The 25209-nt window shown below is 52.7% G+C and overlaps 2 protein-coding genes across 2 annotated transcripts in view; both read right to left on the bottom strand.

The window, feature by feature from the left end:
• The window catches only part of INS (insulin), a 29111-nt gene extending 4829 nt beyond the window's left edge, over window positions 1-24282 (bottom strand). Inside the window, exon 1 of the mRNA XM_068148386.1 lies at window positions 24206-24282. The gene's annotated coding sequence lies outside the window, so the exon portion shown is untranslated. The remainder of the gene's footprint in view (window positions 1-24205) is intronic.
• Window positions 15293-25209, bottom strand: part of TH (tyrosine hydroxylase) — a 32280-nt gene continuing 22363 nt past the window's right edge. Inside the window, exon 13 of the mRNA XM_068148347.1 lies at window positions 15293-24314. Coding sequence (XP_068004448.1) covers window positions 24155-24314 — 160 coding nt within the window. The 3' untranslated portion in view covers window positions 15293-24154. The remainder of the gene's footprint in view (window positions 24315-25209) is intronic.

Here is a 25209-nt window from a genome sequence, read left to right as displayed (position 1 = left end):
CTGGGGAACAACTTCTTCCTCACATCCAAGCTCAATCCACCCATTTCTAGTTTTGTTCCATTCTCCCCAGTCCTATCACTCCCTGACACCCTCAGAAGTCCCTCCCCAGCTTTCTTGGAGCCCCCTTCAGACACTGGAAAGCCCCAAGAAGGTCTCCTTGGAGCCTTCTCTTCTCCAGACTGAACAGCCCCAACTCCCTCAGTCTGTCCTCACAGCAGAGCAGCTCCAGCCCTCTGCTCATCCTCATGGCCCTTCTCTGGACACCTTCCAGCACCTCCAGATCCTTCCTGTAATAGAGGCTCCAGCACTGGACACAGTGCTCCAGGTGTGGTCTCACCAGAGAGGAGCAGAGGGGGAGAATCCCCTCCCTGCCCCTGCTGGCTCTGCTTCTCTTGCTGCAGCCCAGGCTGGGATTGGCTCTCTGGGCTGCAAGTGCTCACTGCTGGCTCCTGTTGAGCTTCTCATCCCCCAGCACCCCCAGGTCCTTTTCTTCAGGGCTGATGGTCTCCAGAGGTCTCTTCCAACCCCCACCACGCTGTGATTCTGTGATCATCTCCATTCTGGATGGCAAGTTTGCTTTTAAGCTTTGCAGATGATGGGCCAGGGATGGTCCCCTGGCCCTCACGAGCCTGACTCTGGCAGCAGACCTGGTTCATTCCCTCTCACAAAACCACAGCATTTTTTGGCTGTCTCTGTGCTCAACTTCTCTGCTTATACCTTTTGCTGCTTAAAATAGACTTCTTTTCTCCTGCCTGAAAGGGACCACTTGAAATGCCGAGGATGAAGTCACCTTCAAGCTTCCCATGGCTCTAAATCCTGAGACTGCAAGTGCTCAGCACCACTTGAAAGGAGGCATCTTCATCAGCTTGAACTCTGCTGCTTGTGTGACCTAGGGCAAGCTTGAGCCTCCATCCCCTGTAAATCAGAAGGAAGCTGCACCAAAATCAGCAGAATGCCTTGAGGCTGGACCCAGCCCCTCAATGTTTTTGAGCATCCCAAGCAATTCCATCCATCAGCAGCTAGGAAGTCCCATGTGCCCCTGTCATGGCTTTGAGTGTGAAGTATCATATGTTTGCTAAATGACTGTGGTTGCAAAAAGGCTCCTGAGAAGTGCTAAATTTCTGATGAGCATCCAGGGAGGGGACTCAAAGGGATGTGAGACAAGGTTATCAGTGACACTCCCCCCCTTTCCCCTCCACCTGGGTCTTGCAGCCTGCTGCTAATAAATCCAAGTTGTGATGCTCAAGTGGAGTTAACAGCATTTCTGCACAGTGTGTAACACTATCTCTGCCTCCCTTCCCCTCAAAAAAGGGGATTGGATGTACTCAATGACCTACTGATATCCCCACGGAGAGGGGCTCAGGTTTCAGCAAGATAGGAGTGCAGGGCATGCACTTACTCAGACCTTCCTTCCACCAGGAGAAGACGGGGAACTAGCAGCTACCCAGGCTGAAACCTGGCATTTAACCCCATTTGAAGCAGGTTGGCAAAGCCAGGGGCAGAAGCCCTGTGCCACTCTTTCTCCAGAGCAGGCAGTTCCCACCTGGCATCCCCCAGGAAGGGGACAACCTGCACAGTTAGCCTCAGCAGTTCCCCTGAGCAGTTATTTTCCTGTGGTCATAGAATCAATAAGGTTGGAAAAGACCTCAAGGATCATCAAGTCCAACCTGTCACCCAACACCTCATGGCTACTAAACCATGGCTCCAAGTGCCACATCCAATCCCCTCTTGAACACCTCCAGGGATGGGGACTCCACCATCTCCCTGGGCAGCACATTCCAATGGCTAACAACTTTCTCCTCACCTCCAGCCTAAACTTCCCTTGGCACAGCTTGAGACTCTGTCCTCTTGTTCTGGTGCTGCTTGCCTGGGAGAAGAGACCAACCCCCACCTGGCTACAACCTCCCTTCAGGGAGTTGTAGAGAGCAAGAAGGTTTCCCCTGAGCCTCCTCTTCTCCAGGCTAATCAACCCCAGCTCCCTCAGCCTCTCCTCACAGGGCTGTGCTCCAGACTCCTCCCCAGCCTTGTTGCCCTTCTCTGGACACCTTCCAGCAGCTCGATGTCCTTCCTAAACTGAGGAGCCCAGAACTGGACACAGGACTCAAGGTGTGACCTAACCAGTGCTGAGTACAAGGCACAATGACTTCCCTGCTCCTGCTGGCCACACTATTCCTGATGCAGGCCAGGATGGCATTGGTCTTCTTGGCCACCTGGGCACACTGCTGGCTCATGTTCAGCTGCTGTCAACCAGTACCCCCAGGTCCCTTTCTGTTTGGATGCTCTCCAGCCACTTTGACCCCAGCCTGTGGCGCTGCCTGGGGTTGTTGTGGCCAAAGTGCAGCACCCAGCCCTTGGACTTGTTGACTGAAGTCACCACAGGGTGTCAGGTCTGATGGACCTCACTGCAGTGAGGCCTCTGAGCAGGGTGCTCCCCAGGGTAATCACACGCTGAGATTTGCCTTTTGGGGATTTTCCTTCCTTCAGAGGAAGGTTACCTGAGCTCACCTCAACTCCTGTTGCATTGACAGTGGGGCTTTGTAAGGAGGCTCCTCTACTACCTTCTCCCTCTTGGGAAACTTCCTTGCTGGGCTGCCCCTTCTGATGTAGCAAAAAGAAACCACCCACAAAACAAAACAAAACAAAACAAAACAAAGCAAAACAAAAGCTCTTTTATTTTGTGCTAGAAATGCCATGTTATGAGGCTGTTGCTTCCTTCACCCCTGGCTAGCCAGATCTTGGAGGTAGCTCCTCAAAGCTTGTCTAGAGGGATGTTTCCTGAGGGCCCATGGTGATGGGACAAGGGGCAATGGTTTGAAGCCAGAGCAGGGTGGATTTAGACTGGACATGAGGAAGAAGCTCTTTACTGTGAGGGTGGTGAGACACTGGAGTGGGTTGCCCAGAGAAGCTGTGGATGCTTCATCCCTGGAAGTGTTCAAGACAGAGCAACCTGGTCGAGCAGGAGGTGAGGAGAGAGACTTGGGGGTGCTGGTGGACAAAAAGCTCACCAGGAGCTCTCAGTGTGCACTTGCAGCCCGCAAAGCCAATCAGAGCCTGCGCTGCATCAGGAGAAGTGTGGCCAGCAGGTCGAGGGAGGTGATCCTCCCCCTCTACTCAGCCCTGGTGAGACCCCACCTGGAGTACTGTGTCCAGTTCTGGAGCCCCTATTACAAGAGGGATGTGGAGGTGCTGGAACGTGTCCAGAGAAGGGCTAGGAGGATGAGCAGAGGGCTGGAGCACCTCTCCTATGGGGACAGACTGAAGGAGTTGGGGCTGTTCAGTCTGGAGAAGAGAAGGCTCCGAGGTGACCTCATTGTGGCCTTCCAGTATCTGAAGGGGGCTACAGGAAGGCTGGGGAGGGACTGCTCAGGATCTCAGGGAGTGACAGGACTAGGGGGAATGGAATGAAGCTGGAGGTGGGGAGATTCAGGCTGGATGTGAGGAGGAGGTTCTTCCCCATGAGAGTGGTGAGACCCTGGAATGTGTTGTCCAGGGAGGTGGTCGAGGCCCCGTCCCTGGAGGTGTTTAAGCCCAGGCTGGATGAGGCTCTGTCCAGCCTGATGTAGTGTGGGGTGTCCCTGCCCATGGCAGGGGGGTTGGAACTAGATGATCCTTGTGGTCCCTTCCAACCCTGAATGAAACTATGAAACTATGTGTCCCTGCCTGTGACAGGGGGGTTGGAACCAAAGGATCTTTCAGGTCCCTTCTGACCCAAACCATTCTATGGTTCTCTGATCCTGTGCCCCAGGAGGGCAAGAGCTGCCCATACCCAAGAGTCCAGGAATCCCTCTTGGCTCTCTGCAGCTTGGGTGCAGCAAGAATCCAGCAGATTTATGGGAAGGAAAGAAGATCTCAGCCTGGCTCCAGTTCAGCATGGACCAATTTATTGTGCAGAACTTTCCTACTGTGAGGGTATTTCCCCCACCCCCACCCCCCCCTTCCAAAATATGATCACTTTGATTATTTATTGGAAACTCTATTTCCTTACCATAAATGGTGCTTTGGAATATGAAAAATTCTAGCAGTGGCATAAATGGATATAATATGGATATAAACTGTGGAAAGTTTTGTCTGAGAGGGAAAACTCCCCTGTCAGCAGAGAGCTGGAGGAGGGGGCCAGCAGGGGAACCCATTTCCCGATGGAAAAAGCTTTCTCTACAGAAAAATCTCAGCTCACTCCTCCCAGGTTGGGCTTCCTCGTGATTTTCATGTGAGCAGGCAGCCATGGGCCAGGCATTCACCCAGCAGCCCAGCTACACACACTCACACAATCAAGCAGGTTGGACCTCAGAGATCATCAAGTCCAACCTATTATTACCTCATACCTAACACCTCCTGACTACTAAACCATGGCTCCAAGTGCCACATCCAATCCCCTTTTGAACCCCCCCCAGGGATGGTGACTCCACCACCTCCCTGGGCAGCACATCCCAATGGCCAATCTCTCTTGCTGGGAAGAACTTTCTCCTCACCTCCAGCCTAAACCTCCCCTGGCACAGCTGGAGACTGTGTGCTCTTGTTCTGGTGATGCTTGCCTGGGAGAAGAGACCAACCCCCACCTGGCTACAACCTCCCTTCAGGTAGTTGTAGAGAGCAAGAAGGTCTCCCCTGAGCCTCCTCTTCTCCAGGCTAAGCAACCCCAGCTCCCTCAGCCTCTCCTCACAGGGCTGTGCTCCAGACCCCTCCCCAGCTTTGTTTCCCTTCTCTGGATGCCTTCAAGTCTCTCAATGTCCTTCTTCAACTGAGGAGCCCAGAACTGGACCCAGGACTCAAGTTGTGGCCTAACCAGTGCTGAGCACAGGGCAGGATGACCTCCCTGCTCCTGCTGGCCACACTATTGCTGATGCAGGCCAGGATGGCATTGGTCTTCTTGGCCACCTGGGCACACTGCTGGCTCATGTTCAGCTGCTGTCAACCAGTACCCCCAGGTCCCTTTCTGCCTGCCTGCTCTCCAGCCACTCTGTCCCCAGCCTGTAGCACTGCATGTGTCCTCTGTGACCTCAGCTCCCTTGGGGCTCCCATGGCTGAAGGCTGGGAGCAGCTGGGTGGGAGTGGGCTGCTGCTGGTCTTTGCCTTTCATACTCAATCACCTCTGGACGTGACTCAAAGCCACCTCCCTCCCTCCCATCCCCCTGACCTCGAGCAGTTGTGTCACTGGGAATGAGGTTTGGGCAATCCCTGATGTCACAGGCAGGTTTTACAGTCTGCTGCCAGCACAATAAAATCTTTCCTGTTGGAGATGTTTGGCATTTTCCAGCCCTCTCCTGAACCAAACTGATTGGCAAGCCCCCTCTGGGGCACTGCCTGCAAATTGCAATTAGGGGCAAGTTTCACTGACAGCAAAGGTCAGGCTTGGAGGTGAGAGAGGTCTCAGAGACCCCAAAGTGCCACCCACATCCCCGCTGCTGCTGCCACACTCGGCAGCCACCACCAGGACTTCTCTGCCTCTCTCTGGATCTGTGTGGCCCCCAAAAGCTGAGCAGAGAGCAAGAGGATGGAGACCTCAGGCCTCCTTTTCCCTGGAGGGTGAGTGAATTTAGGGCTTTGTGAAACAGAACAGCCTTGGAGGAGGTGTTTCCTTCCAGTGTGCCCTTGTGCTGTACCAGCAGCCTGCCAAAACACATGCCCAAGGCAGCCCAAGAGGTCTGCATCCCCCAAAGCAGCTTTTAGGGGTGGTGAGCCCATGGGAGGTGGCCTGACATGGCCACTGGTAGCTGGGGATGTCTAGCTGGGGCAATGCATTCAAGCACATGAGCTCTTTGAGATGCAGAGGCGTGGGGGGTGGACACAGAGGTGCAGCTTTTCTGTCAGCAGAGGGAAGTGGGGACCTCGCTGGGGGCCCAGTGGTTGTCCCCTCCAGGCTCTGCACCAGTCCTGGTGTGAGATGCAGCAGCAGGGAATCCAGCACCCTGTGTGCTCCTTGTCTCTGGGTGGTTTCCAGGAGCTCTGCCCCTGTTGGCATGTCTAAGAACCCATGGAGGAGGGAACTGAAGGGTGGGGAGGTGAGCCTGGCCTCAAGGAGGGTCCTTAATCACGGGAATGCTTGCAGCCCAGTCCTGTGATGCCTGCAGAGATAGGTGGCAGGGCTCAAGGGACGGAAGGAGCTGCTGCAGCAAAGGGTGAGGCTCTGCAGCTTATCTGGAGCCACACAATGAGAGATGCCCTTGCTTCAACAGGGGCATTGTGCAAGCAGAGAAGGGCTCACTGACTGGGATACAAATAATCTCAGCTGCTTCTGCAGACTAATCCAGGCACAGGGCACGTGAGCTGGCCCCATCACCCCACCAGCCTCCAAGCCCAAAAGGAGATGTTCCTGCTAGGCCTGGAGGGTTCACAATTACCCAGGCTCTTCCAGGCCAGGGACACTAGCTTGCTGCTCAGAGCACAAAGGATTGATTCATAAAACAGAGCCCAGTGTAACCAAGCAGGTCTGACCCAGTGGTTTCTCTCACCTCTGCCAACAGCAGAGAAGGTGGTGGGGAGCACAGCTGCATCTCTGGAGGTGCAGCTCACTGAAGCAGCTCTGAAGAGCCAGTAGCTTTCATTAGAGGAAAAAGAAGTTTCCCAGGTGTGATAGGGCTCTGAGAATGGCCTCCTGTGACCTAAATCCTTTGGCCACCCCTCCTGAGCACATCTCACCTCTTGGTAGGGATATCTGAAATTCATAGACTGGCTGGGTTGGAAGGGACCTTTAAAGCTCATTTAGTCCAAGCCCCTGCAGTCAGCAGGGACATCTGCAACTAGAGCAGGTTGCTCAGAGCCCCAGACAACCTGAGATGGGATGGTTGCAGGAATGGGACATCTCCCACCTCTCTGGGCAGCCTGGGCCTGTGTCTCACCACCCTCAGTGTCAAACATTTCTTCCTTCCCTCCACTATGAGTCTCCTTCTTTCTGTTTCAAACCATCACTCCTTGTCCTGTCACAACAGCCCTGCTCTAAAGTCTGTCCTCAGCTTTCTGATCAGCTCCTTTAAGTATGCCAAGGTCACCAGAAGGTCTCCCTGAAGCCTTCCCTTCTCCAGGCTGAGCAACCCCAGCTCTTTCAGCCTGACTTCTCAGCAGAAGGTTTCCAGCCCTGCCAGCATTGCTGTGGTCTCCTCTGGCCCCACTCCACCAGGCCTGTGCTGTGCTGAGGACTCCAGAGCTGCCCCAGCACTGCAGGTGGGGTCTCAGTAGAGCAAAGCAGAGGGACAGAATCCCCTCCCTCCATCTGCTGCCCACACTGCTGGGGATGCAGCCCAGGACATGGTTGGCTTCCTTTGGCCAGTCCAGTACACTGGGGAACACAGAACCTATACATTGGTTTGCCTGCACATTGCTTGAGCCCCACTGGCCTGTGCAGGCTTAAACCCCTGCACAAGTTCAGCTACCCAAGCAAATGAGACCAAACTGAATGATCTCTAGAGTAAAGCTCCCCAGACCTTTCCCAAATCTTTCCCATCCACCTTGGGAAGAGCACAGGCAAGGTTACAAATATAGGATGGGATAGGATGGGATAGGATAGGATAGGATAGGATAGGATAGAATTAACCAGGCTGGAAAAGATCTTTGAGATCATCTAGTCCAACCTTATCACCCAACACCATCTAATCAACTACACCATGGCACCAAGCACCCCATCCAGTCTCTTCCTAAACACCTCCAGGGATGGTGACTCCACCACCTCCCATTCCAATGGCAAATCACTCCCTCAGCCTCCCCTCACAGGGCTGTGCTCCAGACCCCTCCCCAGCTTTGTTGCCCTTCTCTGGACACCTTCCAGCAACTCAATGTCCTTCTTAAACTGAGGAGCCCAGAACTGGACACAGGACTCAAGGTGTGACCTAACCAGTGCTGAGCACAGGGCACAATGACTTCCCTGCTCCTGCTGGCCACACTCTTCCTGATGCAGGCCAGGATGCCATTGGCCTTCTTGGCTACCTGGGCACACTGCTGGCTCATGTTCAGCTGCTGTCAACCAGTACCCCCAGGTCCCTTTCTGTTTGGCTGCTCTCCAGCCACTCTGTCCCCAGCCTGTATATATATACATATAGATGGGGGAAAAAAACAAGCCAGGTCTGCTCCTTTTCACCCCATTAAAATATTACTGGTCACAGAGTTTGTGAGAAAGCTGAGGAGAAAAACAGCACCCAGAGAGCTGCTCATAGTTCCTGGACAACAGCTATTAGCAGATGCAGCAGAGCAAATTAGTTTGTTTATCAATGGGAAGATGAAATCTGTGGCTATTAATGGCCCCAAAGTAATCTTTGGCGTGGGTAGAGAGACATTAGAGGAGGTGATGACACCCTGCTAGAGGACAAGTAATGAGCAATAAAAGTAGCAAATAACTTCCAGAGAGAAGGGGAGGGAAAGGAGCCTAATCAGCACCACTCCAGAAATATACACTCTCAGCACTGGTACCACAGCTGTCCTGCTTTGTGCTGGGGAAGCCTGTAAGAGCAACCAAAGAGGAGCTTGGCCTCTGCCCTGGTGAGGCCACAGCTGGAGTATTGTGTCCAGGTTGGGGCTCCTCAGTTCAAGAGAGACAGGGATCTGCTGGAGAGAGCCCAAGGGAGAGCCAGGAGGATGCTTAGGGGTCTTGAGCATCTCCCCTGTGAGGAGAGGCTGAGAGCCCTGGGGCTGTTTAGTCTGGAGAAGAGAAGGCTGAGAGGGGATCTGATCAATGCCTATCAATATCTGAGGGGTGGCTGTCAAGTGGCGGGAGCCAAGCTCTTTTGGGTGGTGCTCAGGAATAAGACAAGAAACAACGGATGCAAACTTGTAGCTAGGAAGTTCCAGCTCAGCAGGAGGAGAAACTTCTTCACAGTGAGGGTGACAGAGCCCTGCAGCAGGCTGCCCAGAGAGGCTGTGGAGTCTCCTTCTCTGGAGACTTTTAAAACCCACCTGGATGCTTTCCTCTTCTCCCAAGCAACCAGCACCAGAACAAGAGGACACAGTCTCAAGCTGTGCCAGGGGGAATTTAGGCTCAAGGTGAGGAGAAAGTTCTTCCCTGAGAGAGTTGTTAGACATTGGGACGTGCTGCACAGGGAGGTGGTGGAGTCACCATCCCTGGAGGTGTTCAAGAGGGGATTGGATGTGGCACTTGGTGCCGTGGTTTAGTCATGAGGTGTTGGGTGACAGGTTGGACTTGGTGATCTTTGAGGTCTCTTCCAGCCTTGGTGATTCTGTGGTTCTGTGACTGCCCTAGGTGAGCCTGTGGCAGGGGAGTTGAGCTGGATGATCTCTGGAGGTCCCTTCCACCCTCTACCATTCTGTGAGTCAGGGAACATCCATGAGAGGGGCCACGGAGTCCCTCAGAGGGTTTTCTCCAGTGTCCACAACGGCAGGCACTCAAATCTCCTGGCGGTGTGACACCAGCATGGCTTGCACAGCAGGTGGCATCACAGGCTCCACTTCAAAAGCAAAGGAATGGATGACCTTTGGCAAGGTAGAGAAGCCTTTGGCAAGGTAGAGAAGATCTGACCTTTGGCTGGAAAGCATGGGCAAGCCAGCAGGGAGCAGCAGGCACAGCTGAAGGTGATGGGTGCTATAGCCAGGCAAGGCAGCAGGAGGGGAAAGAGAGAAATGCCAAGAGGTGAAGGAACAAACCCATTCCATTGGCTTGGACTGGATTTGTCCCCTGCTGTGAAGTGGCTTTTGTGGATTGAAAACCAATGATCATGTCACAGACCTGTGTGCTCTCTGCCACTGTTGGTGCCCCATGGACATCTGCCACAGTTTACGTGGTGGCAAAACTTTGGGTTACAAGTGGTACTTAGAGAGGACATTGAGGAGCACCACATTCATTCTCCCACCACACCCCCTGCTGAGCCTCAGCATGAAGCTTTGAGACCCCATTTGCTAGAATAAGCTCTGCAGGGAGATGTTAGGCTATGGTTGGACTTGGTGATCTTAAGGTCTTTTGCAACCAGACAACTCTGTGATTCCGTGGTGGGCAGAGCCTTGTGCCAAACCACCTTTCCTAACCCAGCCCACCCCTGCTCTCGTGAATGGTGCTGCTCCTGGGCACCCATCTCCCTGCTGATGGTTATTCCTCCCTCCCGGGATGCTCTGCCGGGGCTGGGAGGTGCTGAGGGCTTGCGGAAGGGCTGACCTCTGGCTGCTCGTGGTCAGCTGGACCCCACCGTGGAGTGCTCTGATCTCCCCAGCCAGGGTGGGGGCCGCTCCCAGGTCCCATGCCATTAATTATCACTGGTAAGTGGATTGTTTTGAGCACTTAAAGCTTCTTGAAGGATTTGGATGCACCCCGGTAACCGGTCCCTAGGCTTCCTACAGGTTCCTAGACAAGGAGGTGTAAATCCTGCCGATAAGGCTTGTTAGTGTTAAGGGGCTGAGGAAGGGGGAGCCGGGGGGGGGGTGTGTTTGGAGCCAGGCACGGGGATCTCCAGGGGCAGGGAGGGGGGAGCCCATCGCCGCTGCAGCCCCCTGGTCCTGCCGGGGGAGGCTGTGGGCGGGGGGGAGGCGGTGGGGTGCTGCGGGCAGCCGGGGTCAGGCTGATTTACAGCGGCGCTGGGGACCGCGGCTGGGGATTCAAAGTTGCCGCTTATCGGTGTTTGGAAAGGCAGCTCCGAGCTGCTGCTTAGCGATTTGCCCTTTGCTGTAAATAGAGGGGCCCCGCGCTTTGCTCTGACATTTTTGTCCTTATTATCTTGTCTCAGCCTCCGAGGGAGGTGGGAGAGTTATTTAAGGCTGACCTTAGTGGAAGGAAAATGAACAACTCCCTTACCCCACCCTGTTTTTCTCTCCGCTGTCCCGGGTAACAACTGTTGCATTGAACTATCTGGGTGAGACACTTAATCCTCCACCAGCCCCGCAGATATTTGGGAGATCGATTCACCCCGCTGTGCCCAGAGAAAATAAGCATACACACACAAAAAGGACAAGTAGAACTAATGTCAGGAGTTAAAACATGAACACATAATAACAGAAAGGATTTTACATCATTATCCCTCCAGGAAGCTCAATGAGGATGGGCCTTGACCCCCATCTGAGGCTGGAGCTGAGCCTGGCCAGCGTGGCATAGCTGTGGCTCAGGTCTAACTCAAGCTTGTGCTTCACAGGAGTTTCAACACCAGTTGCTCCATCCCAAGCTCGGCTTCTGGATGTCACATCCAGAGACACACGACAGTGGCTGGCAGTTGGAGGGGGTAGTTTGGATCTGGGGACATTTAATTGGATCTGGGGACATTTAGATGGAGAGCCAGCCTCTGTTCTGGAGGAGAGGCTGGAGTGTTTCCAGGGAAGGGCAACAAAGCTGCTGAAGGGTCTGGAGAGCAGGGCTGGGGAGGAGCAGCTGAGAGAATTGGGGTTGTTTAGCCTGGAGCAGAGGAGGCTGAGGGAGACCTCATTGCTCTCTACAGCTCCCTGGAAAGAGGTTGAAGTAAGGTGGGAGTTGGTTTCTTCTCCCTAGTATCAGGTGATAGAAGGAGAGGAAATGGCCTGAAATTGTATCAGGGGACACAATTGGATATTGGGAGCAATTTTCTTTGCTGCAAGAGTGGTCAGGGATCCCAACAGGCTGCCCAGCAAGGTGGTGGAGTCCCCATCCCTGGAGGTGTTCAAGAAACCTGTGGCCACGGCACTTGGGGGCATGGTGTAATGGCCACAGTGGCCTCAGGTTGATTGTTGGACTTGATGACCTTCAAAGGTCTTTTCCAATCAAAGCAATTCTATGCTCCTATGATCTGGGGAGCCTGGGAGGGCTCCATCCCTCTTGGGGTGTATGTGGCTTTGGGAGGCTTGCTCAGAAGTCAATACACAGATGTACTCCAGCTGCTCCTGGGTGATGTACACCATGCCCAAGATAGTCGAAGCTGACATATTAACAGAGCCATGGAGAAAGCCTCATTCATGGGAAGCACAGCACAGCATGGGAAGGCAAGTCTGCAAGGTGCCTGACCTCCAAGCACTCATTTTATTGACTACTGCCAACCCAGCCCAGGGAGAGAGGTAGCTCACCCAGGGTGCACTCACAGTGGGGGTTGAAATCCCACACTTAATCTTTGCAACCCTCTGTATTCAGTCAAACACACACAGAGGAACAAAAAGCCCCCAACCAAGCATCCAACCAAGCCCCAAACCAAAACAACAACAAAAAACATCTGAAGCAAAACAGAAAAAGCCCAAAGCAAAACGAAACAGACAAAAAACCCCGAACACAACTCCCCAAACACACAAAAGAAACCAAACAACACACAGACAGAAGCCCAAATAAACAAAACCCCAAACACAACCTCCTGATGAAATTTCAAGACACTTCTGCTACTCTCTGCTTCCAGCCAGGCCAGCAGAAAAATATCATACAATCAATAAGGTTGGAAGAGACCTCAAGGATCAGCAAGTCCAACCTGTCACCCAAGACCTCCTGACTACTAAACCATGGCTCCAAGTGCCATACCCAAACCCTTCTTGAACGCCTCCAGGGATGGGGACTCCACCACCTCCCTGGGCAGCACATTCCAATGGCTAACAACTCTCTCTGGGAAGAACTTTCTCCTCATCTCCAGCCTAAACCTCCCCTGGCACAGCTTGAGACTGTGTCCTCTTGTTCTGGTGCTGGTTGCCTGGGAGAAGAGACCAACCCCTACCTGGCCACAGCCTCCCTTCAGGTAGTTGCAGAGAGCAAGAAGGTCTCCCCTGAGCCTCCTCTTCTCCAGGCTAAGCAACCCCAGCTCCCTCAGCCTCTCCTCACAGGGCTGTGCTCCAGACCCCTCCCCAGCTTCATTGCCCTTCTCTCCTGCCTTTCCAGGTTGGACTTGATGATCTTTGAGGTCTCTTCCAACCTTGGTGATTCTGTGATTCTGTGGACACATTCAAGTGTCTCAACATCTTTCCTAAATTGAGGGGCTCAGAACTGGACACAGGACTCAAGGTGTGGCCTAACCAGTGCTGAGTCCAGGGGCACAATGACTTCCTTGCTCCTGCTGGCCACACTGTTCTTGGTGCAGGCCAGGATGCCCATTGGCCTTTTTGGCCACCTGGGCACACTGCTGACTCCTGTTCAGCTGGTTGTCAATCAGTGCCCCCAGGTCCCTTTGTGTCTGGCTGCTCTCCAGCCACTCTGACCCCAGCCTGCAGCACTGCCTGGGGTTAAAACCATCAAAAGATCATCTTTGCCCCAGAAAATTCGACACTTTCCCCAACACTGCAATGAGCAAGTGCAGGAAAACAGAAACCAAACTGTGCAGAGGAAGGTGCAGTACCTTGTCAGGTCCCTGGGGTGCCTTCCCAGCCTGATGTGGGGCTGGGTTGGTGGTACCAGTGACAGCTCAGGTCTGCTGCAGCCTTCCCCAAAGCGCTCCCGTCTGTGGGGGTGGGGGGAGCTGTGTGTGTGTGTGTGTGTGTGAGCACATACCTGCAGCTACAGGACTTGTAAATAATTGAGACCTTCTGAGCCATACCATCACACACAAGAAGAAAGATTTGGTCCTGAGGGGGCTGACAGAGGTTCAAGCCCCAGATCTGCCACTTAGAGGCTCCTTCCCAAAGCTCTTTAGCCATGTAATTACTTTTCCGGCTCTGCGCCTGGTCTGGGTCTCGCTGATTCTCTGCCTCCTTTTATCTGTCAGCTTTTGCCAGGGACAAGAGCACTCCTCTGCCTCCCAAGCATGTAATGAAGATGAATTCATTACAGCTGTAACACTTTAACGAGCACTCTGAAGATCCAGGGGATCCTTGCGAGTCCTAAATGAGGAAACTCCCTCTCAGAGAGCACTGGGGTGCCTGGATGCAGGGTCCAGACCAGGGCCAGCAATGCATTAATCCACCTCCAGCCCTGATTTTGGAAGGGATTTAACCAGAGGAAGAGTCTGGCTTTCACCTAAAAAGCAAAGCTTGCACCAGTGGCTGGAAATAGCTTCCTTAAGCACAGGCATAACTCGAGTAGGAAAATCTTATGTGGCCTTGGGCATCTCTTCTGGTTTCCAGAGGTACATTCCAGTTTCTAGACATCCTCCATCCCATCCACCACTCCCACATGGATGTAGCAGAACACTTAAGGCCACCTAAAACAGTCCCTGTGCTTAAGCAAGCAGGATCCACCCTTCATTAGTCTTAGGAGGGTGTTCAACACGTTAAGGATTGGGGTTGCAGAGCCTGGTTGCACACACACCAGACCACGTTAGCAGGCATGGTGCACACTCTGGTGCTCCTACATGGCCAGCATTACTGGAACTGGACAGGAGGAGTGGGAAATGCTGAGAGAGGAAGCACAGAGCAGAGGCAACCCCCCTGGGGCATTGCTATTTGAAAGAGACCTCCCAACTACTGCTGCACGCATCGTTGTGCAATGGGTAGTACCCTGGCAAAGGAAGGCTGAGATCAGCTGCTCTGCAAACAAGGGACTGCTCTCCACCTCCAGCTGAACGTTTGGCATTCCAGGTCTTTTCCAACCTACAGAATCATAGAGTTGTAGAGCCTGGGCAACAGGTCTGAGGAGTGGTGGTGGAGTGCACTGGGGCTGTTCAGCCTGGAGAAGAGGAGGCCAAGGGGAGATGTCTTCACTCACTACAACTCCTTGAATGGAGGTCAGAGCCAGGTGGGGGTTGGCCTCTTCTCCCTAGTATCAGTTGATAGGACAAATGGCAATGGCCTGAAGTTGTACCAGGGAAGGTTCAGCTTGGATAACAGGAAAAATTTATATACTGAAAGAGTGGTCAGGCGGTGGAAGAGGCTGCCCAGGGTGATGGTGGAGACACCAAGCCCTTGAGGTGTTCAAAAACTGTGTGGAAATGGCACATTGTGACCTTCCTGTATCTGAAGGGGGCTGCAAGAAAGCTGGGGAGGGACTTTTGAGGGTGTCAGGGAGTGATAGGACTGGGGGGGATGGAGCAAAGCTAGGAATGGGTAGATTGAGATTGGCTGTGAGGAAGAAGTTGTTCCCCAGGAGGGTGGTGAGAGCCTGGCGCAAGTTGCCCAGGGAGGTGGTGGAAGCCTCCTGCCTGGAGGTGTTTGCAGCCAGGCTGGCTGTGGCTGTGAGCAACCTGCTGTAGTGTGAGGTGTCCCTGGCCATGGCAGGGGGGTTGGGATGGCTGAGGCTTGAGGTCCCTTCCAACCCTGACCATTCTGTGATCCTCTGGTTTAACTGCCATGGTGGTGTTAGGCTGACAGTTGGACTCAGTGACCTTAGAGGTCTTTTCCAACCACAACAATTCAATGATTCTCTAAGTCGTGGACCTCCAGCCGCTCATGGGCCCCAGCTTGGGTTTTGCTTGCAGGGAAGTTGATCACCATTAACCTGGACAGCAGAGAGATGCAAGAGCCAGACTGAGGGAGCTAGACCAGAAATAGAGTTGTGGGTTTTTTTCTTTATTATTCTTTCTATGCCAGCAGCAGCACGAGTCCAAAATGAAAAATAATTCTGCTTTGTGTTTCTTGACACAGACAGACAGACAGACAGACAGACAGATCCACCCACAGCAGCAGCAGCAACGACAGCCAGAGACCGCTCAGCGAGGCGCTGGGACATGCAGATACAAGAGGGTATGGTGGGGCCTGGCTCCAAGGAAGGCTTTTCCCCTGGCTTCCTCCCTCCCCAGCCCAAGCTCCATCTACAGCAAGGTTCAACCTGGGCTGACCTTGGCTGTCTCCAGGTCACTTCTTCCCTCACAAGCCACACTGGGTGAGGGAAAGGGTGGGAACCCCCCCCTACCCCTCCACCCCTCACTCCAAGCAGCCACATAATCCTCCAGCTCTGCTCTGCTGCCAGGAAAGGGGAACTTCCAGCATCTTCTGGTGGAGGGTAGGAGTAGGTAGCTCCCAACAGAAAAATCTCTTCTGAGGGTCTCGCTTGAGGCAGCTCTACAAATCTGACCAGCCTTGTACACCATACTTCAGGGATGGCTTAAGGCAAAGTTGAAAGCATGGGGGGAGAAAAAAGAAGTAATCTAAGGAGCCTCAGGCAAAAGCCTAACCCCAGGAATCCTGGAGGGCTCCAGGAAATCCCAACAGTATCAGAGATTAGAGCAGGGGCTGCGGGGGCCGCTCCAGCCCGCAGGAAGCCGATGGGTGATAGAGACCAAATGTTCCCTGATGTGGGAGAGAGGATGAAGGGAGACTCCAGGACTGTCAGTGGGGCTGCTGTGGGAAGCAGCAACAATCCATGCTGACCAAGCCAAGGCAGCAGCAGAGCATCAGCTGCTTCAAGGGGAAAGCTGTGGAGGTTGTAGCCAGGTGGGGGTTGGTCTCTTCTCCCAGGCAAGCAGCACCAGAACAAGAGGACACAGTCTCAAGATGTGCCAGGGGAGGTTTAGACTGGATGTTAGGACGAAGTTCTTCCCAACAAGAGAGATTGGCCATTGGAATGTGCTGCCCAGGGAGGTGGTGGAGTCACCATCACTGGAGGGGTTCAAAAAGAGCCTGGATAAGGCACTCGGTGCCATGGTTTAGTTGATTAGATGGTGCTGGGTGAGAGGTTGGACTTGATGATCTCTGAGGTCTTTTCCAACTTGATCTGATCTATTCTATTCTATTCTATTCTATTCTATTCTATTCTATTCTATTCTATTCTATTCTATTCTATTCTATTCTGTTCCGTTCCGTTCCATTCCATTCCATTCCATTCCATTCCATTCCACTCCACTCTATTCCATTCCATTCCATTCCACTCTACTCTACTCTACTCTATTGGAGTCTACCAGCTGAGTGGAAAGCATTTTGTCTCTAGAAAAGGAATACCATCTAGTGGCCCAAAAGGGCAATGAGGAGGGGTGGTGGCAATTAGAGAATCAGAGGATTTAGGTAGGGGGGTGAATAAAGTAGGGAAAAGTGCAGAAGTAAGGAGAGAGATTCACACTGACAGTGCAGTGATTCACCCTGGAGCAAGGGAGAGCTCAAAAGGGACCTGATCAGAGCAAAGGCAATGCTAAAATTAGAGGCTTGCAAAAGCAGGCTGGGCTGCAAAAACTTAAAAATAACTGTGGTAGCTGCAGGATGTGCTGGAGAGAAGTGGATCAGGAGCCATGAGAGGAAGACAACCCCAAGGATTGTTTTGGAAATGGGAAGAGAAGGTGAGAGAAGCAGCAGACGCCACAAAAGCTACAAGTGCCATCCCAGGGCAGGCAGGTACGGCACAGCAAACTGCTGTAGCTGTTAGCACAGAACCATGGAATGACTTAGGTTGGAAGGGACCTCAGAGATCATCTGCTCCAACCCCCCTGCCACAGGCAGGGATGCCTCTCGAGTACACTCAAGACCTCATCCAATCTGGCCTTGAACACCCCCAGGGAGGGGCCATCCACAACCACTCTGGGCAGCGTGAAGCAAAAATGACCCCAAGGCTGGGAGCTGCTGGTGTGAAGGCACTGACCAAGCAGAGGGAAGCACAGGACTCAGTGAAACCACTTCAAGTCTTGAATTGCATGGGAATCAAGCAGGGAGTTGATCAGAGCATGTGCTCCACCAGCTTTTATTCACTGCACACTGGGCACCTGCTTGCTGAACATTTAATCATGCTGTCATGGGCATGTCTGGGGCTGTTCAGCCTGGAGAAGAGAAGGCTCCAAGGAGAACTTGTTGAGGCCTTTCAGTATCTGAAGTGGGCTACAAGAAAGCTGGGGAGGGACTTTTGAGGGTGTCAGGGAGTGATAGGACTGGGGGGAATGGAACAAAACTAGAAATGGATAGATTGAGATTGGATGTGAGGAAGAAGTTCTTCCCATGAGGGTGGTGAGAGCCTGGCACAGGTTGCCCAGGGAGGTGGTGGAAGCCTCATCCCTGGAGGTGTTGCAGCCAGGCTGGAAGTGGCTGTGAGCAATCTGCTGTAGTGTGAGGTGTCCCTGGCCATGGCAAGGGGGTTGGAACTGGCTGAGCCTTGAGGTCCCTTCCAACCCTGACAATTCTATGATTCAATCCATTTGCTCAGCAGAATGCTGAGGCAAGGATGCAATTGGCAGCACTGACATCAGTCCATAAGCTTGAGGAAGGTGGAGAATCTTTAATGAACAGCTCCAATGTCATCAGGACACAACAGCACATCCCAGCTCCCTGTTCCCAAGGGAGCACAGGTACCCCCACTGCCCCTGGCAGCCCCAAGGCTGAGTCAGGCTCCTTGGACAGCGGACGGAGGAGGAGAGCAAGCGGCACAAACGCTCCCCCACCATTCACAGCAAAGCTCCATCTGGCAGGCTGGAGGGGAAGAGGCAATTCAGAGAGCTGCTTTCACATTAAGAGATAAACAATATACTTTAACTTGCATCCCACAGGGCTGAGCACCTGCCCAGCTGCACACGCTGGAGCACAGAAAGTGTTTGAATGATGGTATCCAGGAGACAAAGAACAGGAAGTGCTTTATGTGGATGATGTTTGGGGGACCACAGCTAGAGAAGAAGAGGGACAAGAGAGAAGTAGCTGGGTTTTAATAGGCCAAAAGGGATTTACAGTCAATTTGAACACAGCAGAACTAACACAACCCCAGGTTAACTGCTGGGGAATTGGCGATAGAGGATGATGGAGAGATGCTGGGAAGGTGAAGCTTTCTGTGAAATGAAGCCTCTCACTAGGCAGCCCCCAACTCTGAAGAGTGCTGGGAGGATTTAATTTCTTATGGCAGTATATCTATAGCTGTGCTCCTATCTCATGGCAGCATATCCATCCATGCTTGTACCACTGGAGCAGTATGGAAGCGAGAGAAGAAGGATCAGGAAGGGAGCTGGACCGAGAGGCAAGTCAATGCTTTGGCTAAGGTGAAAGAAGCTCTTTGAAAAGCTCCTGCACCAAAATTCCCAGTGAAAGGAAGGTTGTTTGTGAGAAGAATTTCAACATGAGCTGGTTCTGTGGGCCCAGCACTGTTACAGACAAACAGTGAAGGGAAAGGGATACCAGGGGCATGAGTCCTCCCGTCGCCAGGGGCTGGTCCAGAGTTTCCCTGGCCATGAGAAAGCTTGGTTAGAAGCAGCCTGGCCTGTGATGGTTTTTGAAGCTTTCCCCCTCAATAGCCCAGTTGTACCCCAGTCTACTCCAGCACAAAGAGAAGAAATGGCTATTACATGTGGATCTCCTTTTAGAGGAAGCTGGCAATAAACCAGAGGCATTTTGCACTGCTCATGGGAGTGCTAAACCTGGAGGAGAAGGGGAAAAATAAATCCAAGATCCTGCTCTTAGTGGCACAAGGCAACAAACAGGGGGGAAACTCAAGAAAGCATCATGCCAGGGAGCTTGCAGGCAGTCAGTAAAAGCCCAGCCCCTCTGCACAGATAGCTGCTGTGCTGATAATAAAATAAAAGCCTGGGTGCATGATAGGGGAAAAGGCGACAGCAAGCACGGAGTGGGACACCCAGGAAGAAAACAGGAGGTTTATTTTACAAGCCCAGAGGGAGAGTGGGAATGAAATATGTGTAGAGGATGTTAAAGTACTTGGGAAGACTGAAAGCAAAACTGAGAAACAACCCAGTGAGCAAGCAGATAAACTGACTCAGAGTTTGTTTACTGCAGCCCTGACCAGGAATTAGCTGAAGGAGAAGATGGGATGGATACTGTGGCCAGCTGCATGCGAGCAAGTTATCTCAGGCTGTTGCAATAAGTTACAGAAACAAGTACAGGGTGCTCTGAAAAAGAGTGCAAAGAATTTCTGCTTGGCCCCAAATGAAGCAAAACCCAAACCAACCCAAAACAAAAGTGGCAATAAATAAACCGAAGGCGTACAGACTGCGTAAGGTGTGCGGTGAGGGAGCAGTGGGCGGGGAAAAGCGAGCTGCCAGCTCCACTGCATTGACTAAACCAAGGTCCTTGGCAAACAGAGGAAAGGCATCATCCAGATAAACTGTCACAAACTACAGGAGGGTATCAGCCCAGAAGGCCAATCACATCCTGGGCTGCATCCAAAGCAGCGTTGCCGGCAGATCCAGAGAGGTGATCCTGCCACTTTGCTCTGCTCTGGTGAGGAGACCTCGCCTGGAGTGCTGTGTGCAGGTCTGGAGCCCTCAGTATAGGAAGGACATGGACCTGATGGAAAGGGTTCAGAGGAGGGCAACGAGAATGATCAAGGGGTTGGAGCAGCTCTGCTACAAGGACAGGCTGAGGCAGCTGGGGGTGTTCAGCCTGGAGAAGAGAAGGCTCCAGAGAGACCTCATAGCAACCTGCCAGTACCTGAAGGAGGCTACAGGAAGGATGGAGAGGGACTGTTTGCAAAGGTCTGCAGTGCCAGGATCAGGGGTAATGGCTTCAAACTAGAGAAGGGCAGGTTCAGATTGGATATCAGGAAGAAGTTCTTCACTATGAGGGTAGTGGAGCACTGGAACAGGTTGCCCAGGAAGGTGATTGAGGCTCCTTCCCTGGAGATATTCAAGGTGAGGCTCAACAAGGCCCTGGGCAGCCTGATCTAGTTGGGGATGTCCCTGCTGAGTGCAGGGAGGTTGGATTGGATGAGCTTTGGAGGTCCCTTCAGGCCTGGGGCACTCTGTGATTCTATCAGCATCTCTTCATCACCAAGACCTTCTTTCCAGGATGAGCTGAGGCTCTTCCACCTAAATGCAATGCAGCTGCTGGAACTGTAGCAGTGCTGTGAAAGACATTAGTCCATAGGCATGGAAGAGCAGCGAGAGAGGATGAGACTAACAGCAGGGTGGTGGTGGTGGGGTAGAAGATGAGGCTAAGAGCAGGATGGTGGTGAGAGTGTAGAGGATAAGACTAAGAGCAGGGTGGTATTGGGGGGTGTAAGTGAAGTAACACCAGCCTTAATGAGCAACCTGGGGATTAAGCAAGGGCTGCTCATACCCTGCCACCTGCAATCCTCCAGACTGGTAGAAAGAAATGAGTCAGACTAGCAAAAATAGACCAAAGACTATTGTGGGACAGCATCAAAAATGATGGGCTGAAAAAGATAACCTTGGTATCAGCAGCATTAAGAGGCAGTGACAGATTTACAGGTAGAGAGTGATTCACAACCCTGGCAGATTTTGTTTGGATAGGCTGCTCCTTGGTGGCCACACATCCAAACACCTAAAACATTATGGCAGGGGAAAGAAGAAAGAAGGAGCAACAGGAATAAAAAATATAGGTAAAATGAGAGAGGAAGTATCCAATTCATCCATGGCCTATGAAGGAAAGGGCCAAGCAATGTATCTGAAATCAAATAAAAAGGAGCAGGCCTTAGAGACAAAATGGAAGGGGGCCTATTCTGTTACTAATAGGATAAGTCCTCCAAGATATTAAATAGATGAGGGCAACAGTAAGTACAAATGGGGTCATGCTTCTCACATGTCCCCCTGAGGGCCAAAACAAATTCCAGAATCTGTCATGAATTTGTCAAGACGACAGAAAATGCCCCGAAGAGGAACCTCCAGCGCTGCTTCAGCCCGAGCCCCCACGCTCACGCCCCACCCCAGCGCAGCCCCGGCTCGGGGGAGGGGGCACAGGGGGGCAGCCCTTGGGGTGCTGTCTCCCACCAGGCTGCAGCAGCTCTGGTTCTACGCTCGCATCCGAACAGGGCTGCTTTGTGCTCTGAGCTGCGCTTGGTTTCTGTTTGTGTTGGGCAACAGATTTTACTACGGCTCCTCAAATAAGCCACAGCTGACACAGAGCAGTGAGGCAAAACCCAGGGCAAGGCAGGGAGAGGAGTGGAGGACCCTGCAGTTGGAAGGACTTTTCACTCCACATTAATGGCTTGGGGTGGGGTGGGGGTGTGTGTTATACGTTGCATTGATTATAGAATAAACTTGTAACAAGGAAGATGATTACTGTGAAGTGCTTTGAAGAACTAGAGGTGACCACCCTCAGACCTTTCAAGGGGTTTAAGGGCAGACCAGAAAACAAATGACACTGTGGAGCCTCCCTGCCTGGTCCTGATCAGGAGCCTGGCATCACTGCAGGGCTTGTAGCATCCTTGCCACACTCCAGGGCAGTAACCCAGGAGCTGGAGACTATCAAGGGAGAGGTGGGCCAGCATCCTGCAGGCCAGTAACAGGGCATTGCTATTGCATTAGCTCTCCAGGCTCGATTGTAACATCTTGCCTGTTTGGGGCTTTGTTTTCTTTATTTCAGCCTGTTTTGCTGGAGTCAACAGTAAGATTTTCATGGCTAGATAGCTAACCTATGACTTAACCTGCCTTAGCCTTGCACAGCTTGCTCCAGCTACTTAATCTAATAGTAATAACTTAAGACTCCAAATTAAAAATGGTTACAGCTCTTAAGGGAGCCTTGAGAGTTACAGCTCAAGATCTGGATCCACCCAGATTGGGAAATCATAGCTGGAGCTTTGGAAAAAGTGCTCTAAAGTTACAACAACTGAATGAACTCAGTAGTTGTATTCACTTACAGGACAATCCTCCAAGGAGGAACAACTGGAGGAGAAGCAGCTAGCCCTAGTGTGGAACTCTGATTTCAGCAACAGCCCTTTAAGCAGTTTAGGAGGAGTTTAGGAGTCAAAGAAGAAAGGAAACAGACAGGAGGGCTTGAAGCAGATGGGAGACTAAGTGCTGTCGGGAGCCAAGTGGTTAAAGGTTGAGAGGACTGGGGGTTAAGAGTGTGTGTGTGAGGGTCTGAAATGGGGTAAATTGCAGTGGATTTTAAGCTGGTATGGCTGAGCCACTGAAAAGTGAGGGTGGCTCCAAGTTCTGGAGGATCCTTACACTTTGGCATCTCGGCCAAAGCCTAATTGCTAAGCCTTACATTTCATTCAAGAGGAAACAATGAAAATCCTGTCTCCTGGATAAGGATGGCGAGAGGCTGCGCAGCAGTGTTGCAACTGGCCATGCAAACAGCTCGCTGTAGCTCTCCCCTTTGCTGTCCCCCACAGCTGTTCAGCTGCCTCCACGCATCCCAAGCCCAGCTCTGATACTGCACAGCTGCATAACCTTGGGCCAAACTTCTGAGCAAACCGCTCAGTTATGAGGCAGCCTGCGAGGAGATAAGAGGGGCAAGAGCAAGGGGAGGAAAACACAGAGCCTTGGGTCAGATCAAGCCATTCATATCTGCAGAGGAAGCTGGATGGAACTGGGCTTGAGCATCTCAGGCATGTGTCACCTTCCCCAGGACTGGCCAGCAATAGCATTGGTCACACCTGACCTTGTCCCAGGGTGACAGTGACACCGGGAGAGCCGAGGACAAGATGCTGTTACCCATGTCAGAGACTGGAAGAGGGAAAGCATGTGAAATCCTCCCAAGGACTGGCAAACTCAGGACACCAGTGGCCCCACTCAGTCTGCAATAACCAATAAACTCAGGACACCAAGAGGCTATCAAGGCTGCCCAGGGCCAGCAGCATGCAGGAGTATCAATAGCTGTGACTGCTGTCTGCTGTGAAGGATGGCAGAGGGGCTCCTGAGAACTCCCTGCTGTGAGACATTTAAAAAGAGGGCTTGAAGGTGCCCACACTCTGGCCTGGGGTGGTCAGGGCTTGCTCTGTGGTGCTTGTGCTGGGGAGGATGCAGGTAGATCACGGCTGCCAGACAGGCAACTCCTAGTGTAGGTCAGAGTGCAGGTTCAGGAGCTCTGATGCTTATTGCAGCCTCAGGGGGTGGTGCAGCCCAGGGGGTCGTGCCAAAGCATTCCCCAGTGCAACAAGCTGAGGGGAGGCTGGGAACTGAAATTTCAAACCTCAGAAGGGTTGGTTCAGGTAGAAAAGCTTCTAAGACAGCTCTGCCTTTCTCAGATGTACAAGGCTGTGAGAGGCAAGGAGAAGATGTCCCTGCCCATGGCCAGGGGAATTGGAACTAGATGGTCCTTGAGGTCCCCTTCCAGCCCTAATAATTCTATGATTCTATGGTGGGGCCTGAGAGTCCTCAGGAAGTTGCTGTAGGAGTTGCTTTGGTGGGGGCTAAAAAAGCAGATTGATTTATTCTCTCAAACGGCAAAAAAATAGACTTTCCCTCTTTCTTTTAGTAGAGAAGCTTCTCTCCTCTTCCTTGCCCCCAGGAGCCTAGCAAGCAGGTCACAGCTCAGCTTTGCAGCTTGGCCACCCCTTCTGGTCTGCACTCAGCCTCTTCCAGCAGTCGGTAGAGAAGCTACCCGAGAAGCCAGCAGGCCCTGGGTCCATCCCGCTGCCCTCCTCCGAGCTGGCCCTGCCTACAGAAGTGGAAAGCTGGTGGGGTCAGGAGGTGACAGGCAGAGGTGCAAACGTTTGGAGGGGACAGGTAGGAGTTATCAGCTGGGAAGCAGGAGAGGGCAGAGAGGGCAGGGTTGGGGCTGCCAGGGGAGGGGGGAAGGCAGGAGCCCAGCTCTGCTATTAACTGATGACGTTGAGCGCGTTAACCAGCGAGTGAAGCTCATCCCTTACGCTCTCCAGGGAGCGGCAGATGGTCTGAGGGCTGTCCAGGAGCTCGATGCTGTGGGTGTAGGGCTCATATTTCACCGAGAAGGGCCTCTTGATGTGTGCTGCGTAGTTCCTGCAAGGAAAGGGTGCAGAGGTGGGTCCTGGGCCTCCCTCACACCCCTCACCATCTACCCAGCTCCCAAGAGTTAGTGCCTCCTTCAGGCAGGGTTTCTAGCTTGGCACACCAAGCTCTGAGACCCCTCACCATTTACCCAGCTCCCAAGAGTTAGTGCCTCCTTCAGGCAGGGTTTCTAGCTTGGCACACCAAGCTCTGAGACCCCTCACCATTTACCCAGCTCCCAAGAGTTAGTGCCTCCTTCAGGCAGGGTTTCTAGCTTGGCACACCAAGCTCTGAGACCCCTCACCATTTACCCAGCTCCCAAGAGTTAGTGCCTCCTTCAGGCAGGGTTTCTAGCTTGGCACACCAAGCTCTGAGACCCCTCACCATTTACCCAGCTCCCAAGAGTTAGTGCCTCCTTGAGGCAGGGTTTCTAGGTTGGCACACCAAGCTCTGAGACCCCTCACCATCTACCCAGCTCCCAAGAGTTAGTGCCTCCTTCAGGCAGGGTTTCTAGGTTGGCACACCAAGCTCTGAGACCCCTCACCATCTACCCAGCTCCCAAGAGTTAGTGCCTCCTTCAGGCAGGGTTTCTAGGTTGGCACACAAAGCTCTGAGACTCCTCACCATTTACCCAGCTCCCAAGAGTTAGTGTCTCCTTTAGGCAGGGTTTCTAGGTTGGCTCTAAAAGACTCTGGCTCCCCACCCATCCTGGGCTACAGCAGGAGCTGAGAGCCAGCCTGTTCACCAAGCAAGACCACAGGTTTGACTGAGGTTCCATGGGCTCCCCTCAAACCCAAGGGCACACTGAAGGGGTCACTTCCACGGCCATCATTTGGCCTCCTCTGCTTCAATTTGATTTTTCCAAGATGCCAAGGAGAGTTAGAAGCCAGTTGCAGGGGAAGCCCAT

The sequence above is a fragment of the Melanerpes formicivorus genome, unplaced genomic scaffold (assembly GCF_026170545.1).
Source record: "Melanerpes formicivorus ecotype bairdi unplaced genomic scaffold, bMelFor1.0.p_v2 SCAF_16, whole genome shotgun sequence".
NCBI lineage: Eukaryota > Metazoa > Chordata > Aves > Piciformes > Picidae > Melanerpes > Melanerpes formicivorus.
This window is presented reverse-complemented; position numbering and strand designations above follow the sequence as displayed.